Raw genomic sequence first — 9,338 nt, forward strand, 5'->3', positions numbered from 1 at the left:
GTTTTTTTTTTTTAATCAATGGAAGTAAATGGTACCAAAATTGTTTGGTTTGCAATGACTTGAAGGTGAGTAAATCATGACAGAACTTTAATTTTTGGGTGAACTTGTTTGAGTTAGACATCTTTTGTTCTGAATTAGAGAGTTCAAATTACACTACTAACGCAAATAAAGACACAGAGGAGCAATTTCATATCCATTAATATTTTTTTTACTACAAAATGATCAAAATAAATATTTACAATTTTAACATATTAACCTAAGGACACCACTTTCATCACAGCATTAAAGACCATGGGGAAAAAACCTAATGTCACTCTCCAAACACACTGATCATCAATATGCATCAGGATCATTTGTGTGCGTGTGTGTGTTTTTGAGACAGAATGAGAGAAGGCAGAGAGGATAAAGAGGACAAAATACAACGACAGACAAACATATTGTGTGCATGAGAAAAAGTACATGTGTATTTATCAAAACGAGGGGTTGCTGGAACAAGGGGGGGGACCATAAATTGCACTTTCAGATCAAATGCAATTTAAACAGAACTGGGCAGAGAAAGAATGATCAGTATGGTGTCCTGAAGCTTTGAAATTGTCCATGTACTGTCCTTTTCGTCCAGATGTCCGTTGCTACAGTTTTCTGGAGAACATGCTGAAGGCCTGAATGAGGTTACACAGTGTTTTTCATAAAAAAAAGGGCCAAAGCTGGACTCTGACCATGGCTCTCATGATACAAACTGTGTCTTCAGAGGCGGTCGGTGTTCTGAACACTTTATATTCCATTTCTATACACATTTGCGCCGTTAAGTTAGATTCGTTTCTCGTCCAATTGGATTTCATTATATAATTCATAAAGACGTCTGCTCTAAAGTGAATGGACGAACATTTAAATACTTCTCAATTTTTTTTCAGTAATCACATAAATTAAAAATAAATTATGCTTCTGTGGAAAAAATAAAACAGTCTAGAGGGTACCATGGTCTACGACTGCACAGTGATTATGCAGGGCATGGCTTGGGAGAGAGCAGCGGCTGAGATGCACTGAGGGTGTGTGCCACATTCCCGAGAATCATGGGCACATAGGTCACTGGCACTGATAACATGCCCATGTTATTAAATCCATAGAAGTTCTTGTACATCTACATAAATCAAATCAAATGATTTTTTTTGTTTTCTAACCATTATTGCGATTAATCCTTTTTCTAAAGATGGTTTATAAAGAGAATTACACTCTGTCCACTACAGAATCAGCTATTTACAAATTTGTTAAAAAGCAAGCGAGTTGTACAGTCTGCTATTTACAAAACAATGTAAATAATTTACTTTATGTATGATTTTATAGAATATATATATGAACTCTTCTTCACAGTTTATTTAATAAGTATTCATTAATACCATATCCATGTTAATAATACCCTCTCAGGCAAACAAATGCCCATTTTTAGCTATGTTAAGATGTTGTGTTTCGGTTTGGCAAGGGTTATGGCAAAGTGTTAGAACGAGCAGATCTTTTTTTCACCAAACAGCTACCAAGATTCAGTTGAGCTTGCTGTTCTTTGTTCCTACCCGCTTGACTCTCAAAGGCAGCACAAGTTCTTTGAATGTACATGATGGAAACAGAAGTCTGTGCGATAGCCATCCGCCAAACAGTTTAGTATCTTGGCCACCAGGGGCCTCGTTTCTCTTTCGAAATCTACCTTGTCGGCAAGATTGCTCAGCTTGGTGGCATCATTGCTGTAGGGTCGGTTTTCTGATGTCTGTTTTGTGGTCTTGTGGAGTTTAAGGCACTTGAACGTTTTTGGTTTTCACGGTAAGTCGGATGACACTAGAGCCAGTCCGGAGCTCTGCCGCAGTGAGGGGCCGGAGTGGACAGCCTTTGGGCAGTCGGGAGTCAGGACGCGCCCGTTCTCGCCCACGCTCCCCGTAATGGACAGGCGCGCCTTGTTCCGCATGGCTTCGGTGAAGGTGAGCTGCGTCCAGAGAGAAAAGAAAGATAGGAACAGGGAGAATGGGAGTCAGCAGCATGTACTTAAAAAGCCAGAGCATCATTATTTGAATGAATGCACATTATCAGCAAGCACATACAAAACACCAGATTATGACACAGTTCAGCAATGAAGCGTCTTAAATGCATCTGGCATAGTCCTTTGGAGCCAAAGATTACTTGAAATTCACAACTAGGGGGTGTTTCAGTCTATGCATAGGGTGAAATGATCATCTTAAGCTTGGTTTAACTATTCTTCTTTACTCGGTAAGAGAGGTTACCGCACTGGCATGTGATTACAAACGTGTGCAGTCCAGGTACCTCGATCTTCAGCATGCACAAATATGTGAATGCACGTCTCCGACTTGGAGTACACGTGGAGGAGACAGAACAAGGACATCACAAACACAAGAAGCTTTACCACGGCAAGCTACGGCAGCGAAAACAGAGGAGCTCCACTTACGACTGCCGGGCACCTATGTACATCTGACCTCCTACATCTCTACTCCTTCAGTGGCGTAGACGTTGTAACCCTCTCTATATGTGGCTAAACTCTGAGTGCTGTGGGCGGGACTGGGCTCTGGTGAGGGCTGGGGGCTGGGGAGGGGGATGGGACTGGGGAGAGGAGAGGAAGAGGGGCGACGTTCAGACTGTTCCACCTTCATTCTCTTGGCCTCGTTTCGGGACTTGTAGCAGAACTCGATGAGGGCCACCAGCATGGCCAGGCCCAGGCCCCCGACCAGAATGTAGAAGACCCCAGCCACATTACTGAGGCTGAGGGCCTGTGAGCTCTTGTCCTGGATGCAAGAGGAAGGAAAGGAACAAGAAGACAGGAAGTTAACGTGGCGGGAGCGGAGCTCACGTACACTTGCACGCACGCATTCAGAGAACTACTCTACAAATCTACTCACTACCAAAACACATTCACACACATTTACAATTTACAGACAAATCAGTTCATATCCTCCCACTCAACCTTGCTTAGCTTGCAGGCTAATCTGAAAAGCTGATGTTTTTGTGGCGACTTCTATCAGGCATCAATGCTTTGACAGCATTTTAAAGGGTGACAATTAGTATGTAATTACAGGAGATGTTTTCATTTTTCTTTTTGGTTGAGCTCTCAAATGGATCGCTAGCTCCAAGTGCGAATACACAACGAGACAGGATTTTAACTTCTCACTGTGTTCTAGCTTATCTCCACACGTGGCCTGTTTCTCGCTCCACAAAAGTTGGGCTTGCTTGGATTGTCATGCAAAGAGAAATCAATGGTAAACTCGGTTAAATAAATCTAGGATACCTTCAAAAGCCCAGTCACTTCCATTCCTCTCAGGTACTAGGTATGTTACTAAAAACAGAGATACATCTAAGAAGGCATTTAGTGTGGAGAAGCAGGGCATGCTGGAACTATCCTGCTTGGTGCACATCTGAAATCTCCCTACAGATGAGCATGCGCTAGATACTGGTGACTTTCTGCCTCACTGAGCATTAGACAACAGTGATGGTCCCAGACTTGTGGAGACTGACCTTACTTCCCGAGTCCTTGGGTCCACACTCGCCCTTATCGTACCACCATTTGTTTTTCAGCTTGTCTAAGATGCCTGATTCACTCAGTTTCAAAACGGCAAGGTTTACGGGGGTTCTTCAACCACGCAGAGGAATGTAACACAAATAACATAAATAACATCATAGGACATGTTATTTTATGTTATTCACTCATAACAGCTGACACAGCAGTTGCACTGGCAAAGTGACTGAGCCAAGGGTCCCGTTGTGATACATGTCTCTGTGCTCCATTTAAGGGAACAGTGTTTTAGGACCTGGCACTGGAGCTACAGACATATGAACAGGACCTTGCTCCATCGCTTTGGGTAACGGGCACATACTGCCACGGCCTGCTTCTCTACCAATGCTGGAGGCAATTACTGTTAAACCACAATTATTGGCATATACCTTTTCATATCCCTCTAACCAAGGTCATTACAGTTATGATTTTTTTGTTGTTTTTTTACAATTCTAATCCGTTTTAGTTGTTACATTTCTGATTTTGGCAGATGCTTTTATCCAAACTGACTTAATGTGTTACTTGTATATAAATATATACAAAATAAATAAATAAATAACACACACACACACACTATCTATCTATCTATCTATCTATGGTAATAATTGTAAAATGTTTTTATAGTTTTAATGTTTTAGTGTTATTGCTATCTAGTGCCATTGAAATGATTAAAATTTTGGAATTTAATTTTGTATTTTCATTTAATTTCAGTTTGTTTTGTTTGTTTTTGTTTTTATTTCATTAAAACTGCCTATGCCTTTGACTTTGGTCTTTAATACATAATCATAATGCGACACTGCAGCACCTTTCAAAAGACAATGAATGCTCTCTGCATTCCTATAAAAAATGCAGCTAATGTGCCTCAGGAGAAGAATAACAGCAACTAAAGAAACTGGAGGTAAAAAGACGCAACTATTTCAAAGGAGAAAAAGTTCCTTGATAGGAAACATGATGAAAGACAGACGAGGGAATCTCTGCCCAGTATTCGAGGCGAATATTTGTGCTCTGACAGTAATTGCGTTCCTCTCTCTCTTCAGGCTAAACAAGGTCAGGATGAAGGTCATGTATGAAATTGTGCCCCGGCAGATGCTCCCGTTACAGAGGAAACTGTTTACCCGCGTTGGTTGACATAGTGGCTAACCTTCTCACCACCTCCTCCGCTGCCACACTCTCCTTTGTCGTACCACCACTTGTTTTTCAATTTGTCCAACAGGCCTTGTTCATTCAGTTTTAAAACTGCCAGGTTAACTGCACTTCTTGAAACGATAAAACATAGTTTGTCAGTAGCAGCAGTTTGTCATAGTTGAGCAGAATCCAATCAGGTTAAATTAACAAAGAAAGGGGTGGAAAGCTCTATAGATTAGTCACCCATTCCCACCCCACTTCCCCTTAGAAAACACTAAAACACAGAACCATGGAGAACAAACCTCTCTTTTTTTGTTTTCATGTTAATTTACACCACCCTTATTAGTCTACCCTTACTACACACCTCCAGATGGAGGAATGGAAAAATCAATACCTGCTCTCTGCTTTAAACCCCCTCCCCAACCCAAGCTACCCTTATTTCCCATCCTCACTCGACTGCTTTACTATGCCCTCAATATTGCTGTGAGATGCGCACAGGGACCTCACGATATTGAATGCCTGTTACTTTCCCTATATGCTGCTTACAGACAGTTTAAATGAGCACTGAGGGTTTAAGCCTCTGAAAGTGCTGAATGAGTTTGATCCTATTCCCCAGACCCCTGCATTCCCACATCTGGCTTAGCCATAAGAGAGCTGGCAACGCAATTCTGCACCTAAACACCAGACAATACCTTTCCCTGCAGTTCTCGGAATGCTTATCATTCTGTAAATAATGCTCTGTAAATATAAGCATATCATATAAATTAATGTTATTTTACGAACTTGCTATGACAAACACTGGGGTCCTAAAGTCTAAAAGACCAGGAATAATGCTTCTATTTTGAATTTTTCACTGCAAATCAGCTTGGTCTTTGTAAAATATTAAAACAATATAATATATTATACAATATTATATTAAAATAATTAAAACATAAACATTAAAGTCTTACATCTTAGAACGTGCATGTGTCCATCTATTTCTCTATGAGATTCAGCATGATTTGACAATATTCATAATCATAATAAGCATATCGTGCTTCAATGGAAGCAAGAATATCTGACCTTTTGAGATGTTATTTATTATTATTATTATTTTTTATTTTTTACAAATGTTCTTATTTAATAATTAAAATAAATAGCGCAAAATATAGTTATATAATTTAAAATATATATTTAATAATAATAATTTTTATTTAAAATTTCAAAATCCAAAAAACTTAATATTTTTATTGACAACAAAGTGCAGAATCTTAACTATTTACAAAATTCATAAATTTAGTCTAATTAATTTAAATAAATTAATAAATACATTTAAATATCTAATAATCATACTTTTGTTTTCAAAATCCTAACAATTTATATTTTCAATAACAATAAATAAATAAATGTGAACTAGAATGTAAAATATTTACAAAATTCATAAATGTAGTAAAATTAATTTAAATAAATGAATTCATACATTTAAATGTTATAATTATAATAATAATGCATTTGTTTTAAATATTCAAATCCTAAAACTTTATATTTTCAATAAAATAAAATAAAATAAAATAAATAATAATTTCAAAATCCTAAAAGTTTATACTTCAATCAATCCATCAATTAATTAATCAATAAATAAATGTAATTATTTTTTGATGTGGTCGCAGACTTTTGGACTCCACTGTAATCTTGCTAATCTATGATCTAGTTAAGGGTCAAAATGTACATGATGCGAATGATTCAAGAGAGGTTTATCCTGAATGCAGTTTATCCTGAATGCAACATTAATTAACACACAGCCCACAGGAACAAAGAACGGGATAGGGAAAGAATGTAGTGAGAAACATCTGAGCTGAGGAGGGGAAGAGAAAGAAGAGCATTAAGGGCACTGTGCTGTAGATCTGAAGCCGTGTGAATCTCCTGCACTGGTCTGACGTCACGACAGCAGGAGAAAAGCCGTTACGCCATTGGACGCTCTTCCCCCCGGTATCATGAGAAGAGTCAGACAGACCACGGTAACTCTGCAACAAAACAGCTGATCCTGGGAGCTACCGTCATCTGTAATTGACTCTTCTCAACCTTTCTTTACACGGTTCATAGTACTTGTAATGCGTTTTAAATGTCTGTAACTTCCAGTATAAGTGGGGAAAAAGATTTGGGTAGCATCAGACCAGGCAGAATATTCACAGGCTTGTCCAAATTGTTCATGTTCATTGTTAAACATTCAGATTCTCATCTCAGAAATTCATGGCATTAACATGCATGCATCAGTTTGAAATGACCTGCTTCAGGCTACATTAAAAAACAAACAAACAAACAAAAACAAAAAATAAAACAAGAAAAAACAAACATATAGCACTACGTATACAAGACCTTTATCTGCACACAAGTACACATGAGAAAAGCAAAAAACACTAGAAATAGGCACGCCAGGGAAGGTGGAATACCATAACAACACATGACATATTGTTATACTACTCCACCCACCTTAACTGTGAGCCCTTAGGCGTCGCCACTCCGTAGCCTTTGGAGTCCAGGTTTCCTCCCACTTTCATGGTGTCGCAGGGTTTGCGCTGCTCCGTGTACTCGTTCATTGTGGACTCCAGCAGGAAGGCGTACTTCCCTTTGGACTTTCTCACCCGTGCCACTCCCTCTGCCGTGGTCTTAGTGAACACTGTGGGCTCGGCAGACTTCATGTAGCTCCACATTTTCTCATAAACGGCGATCTTTGACCTCTGAAAGTTGGGTTAAAGATGTAGAATGCCAGTGAAGTGTGGAGGGTGCAGATTATTTGTTAGTCACTGAATTATAGTTCATAGGTTCTCAGCCTTGGGGTTGGGACCCCATGTGGGATTGTGGGAGATTTTTATGAATGCACTAATTGTTAATTATGTTAAGTAATAAATTAATCTATAAATTATTATATAAACTACCGTTTAAAGGTTTTGGGGTCAATGTCTTTAATACTTTTATTCAGCAAGGATGCATTAAATTGATCAAAAGTGACAGTAAAGACATTTATAAAGTTATAAAATGTTTCAAATAAATGCTGTTCTTTTGAACTTTCTAGTCATAAAAGAATCCTGAAAAGAAATGAATCACAATATATTAAGCAGCACAACTGTTTTTAACATTAATAATAAGAAATGTTTCTTGAGCAGCAAAACAGCTTATTAGAATGATTTCTGAAGGATCATGTGACACTGAAGACTCGAGTAATGACTGCTGAAAATTCAGCTTCGTCATCACAGGAATAAATTGTAAGTATTAAATTATGTTATTTTAAAGGGGTCATATGACGTTGCTAAAAAGAACATTATGTTGTGTATTTGGTGTAATAAAATGTGTTTATGCGGTTTAAGGTTAAAAAAACACATTATTTTCCACATACTGTACATTATTGTTTCTCCTCTATGCCCCGCCTTTCTGAAACGCGTCGATTTTTACAAAGCTCATCGTTCTGAAAAGTGAGGTGTGCTCTGATTGGCCAGCTATCCAGTCCGTTGTGATTGGCCGAATACCTCAAGCGTGTGACGGAAATGTTACGCCCCTTAACATGCACACAAGTACACATGAGAAAAGCAAAAAACACTAGAAATAGGCACGCCAGGGAAGGTGGAATACCATAACAACACATGACATATTGTTATACTACTCCACCCACCTTAACTGTGAGCCCTTAGGCGTCGCCACTCCGTAGCCTTTGGAGTCCAGGTTTCCTCCCACTTTCATGGTGTCGCAGGGTTTGCGCTGCTCCGTGTACTCGTTCATTGTGGACTCCAGCAGGAAGGCGTACTTCCCTTTGGACTTTCTCACCCGTGCCACTCCCTCTGCCGTGGTCTTAGTGAACACTGTGGGCTCGGCAGACTTCATGTAGCTCCACATTTTCTCATAAACGGCGATCTTTGACCTCTGAAAGTTGGGTTAAAGATGTAGAATGCCAGTGAAGTGTGGAGGGTGCAGATTATTTGTTAGTCACTGAATTATAGTTCATAGGTTCTCAGCCTTGGGGTTGGGACCCCATGTGGGATTGTGGGAGATTTTTATGAATGCACTAATTGTTAATTATGTTAAGTAATAAATTAATCTATAAATTATTATATAAACTACCGTTTAAAGGTTTTGGGGTCAATGTCTTTAATACTTTTATTCAGCAAGGATGCATTAAATTGATCAAAAGTGACAGTAAAGACATTTATAAAGTTATAAAATGTTTCAAATAAATGCTGTTCTTTTGAACTTTCTAGTCATAAAAGAATCCTGAAAAGAAATGAATCACAATATATTAAGCAGCACAACTGTTTTTAACATTAATAATAAGAAATGTTTCTTGAGCAGCAAAACAGCTTATTAGAATGATTTCTGAAGGATCATGTGACACTGAAGACTCGAGTAATGACTGCTGAAAATTCAGCTTCGTCATCACAGGAATAAATTGTAAGTATTAAATTATGTTATTTTAAAGGGGTCATATGACGTTGCTAAAAAGAACATTATGTTGTGTATTTGGTGTAATAAAATGTGTTTATTTTTAAATTGCATCATATGACCCCTTAAAATTTAATTTGTTTTTACTAGATTTTGGATAAAATAAATGTGGTGTTTGATGAGCAAAAACTGAAAATTTTATACCGACGTCAAACTTTTGAATTGTTGTATACATTCGCATACAGTATATATATATATA

General features: G+C 38.3%; 1 protein-coding gene across 1 annotated transcript in view; it reads right to left on the minus strand.

Annotated features, from left to right (window-relative positions):
* Positions 1 to 1,907: 1,907 nt before the first annotated feature.
* Positions 1,908 to 9,338, minus strand: part of LOC107703442 (glutamate receptor 4-like) — a 101,231-nt gene continuing 93,800 nt past the window's right edge. The window contains exons 13-17 of the mRNA XM_016506066.1: positions 8,316 to 8,563; positions 4,686 to 4,800; positions 2,635 to 2,780; positions 2,447 to 2,580; positions 1,908 to 1,969 (exon numbers count right to left, since the gene is read on the minus strand). Of these exons, the coding sequence (XP_016361552.1) occupies positions 2,478 to 2,580; positions 2,635 to 2,780; positions 4,686 to 4,800; positions 8,316 to 8,563 (612 nt within the window). The 3' untranslated portion in view covers positions 1,908 to 1,969; positions 2,447 to 2,477. The remainder of the gene's footprint in view (positions 1,970 to 2,446; positions 2,581 to 2,634; positions 2,781 to 4,685; positions 4,801 to 8,315; positions 8,564 to 9,338) is intronic.

This window comes from Sinocyclocheilus anshuiensis, unplaced genomic scaffold, assembly GCF_001515605.1.
Source record: "Sinocyclocheilus anshuiensis isolate Anshui unplaced genomic scaffold, SAMN03320099.WGS_v1.1 scaffold330, whole genome shotgun sequence".
NCBI lineage: Eukaryota > Metazoa > Chordata > Actinopteri > Cypriniformes > Cyprinidae > Sinocyclocheilus > Sinocyclocheilus anshuiensis.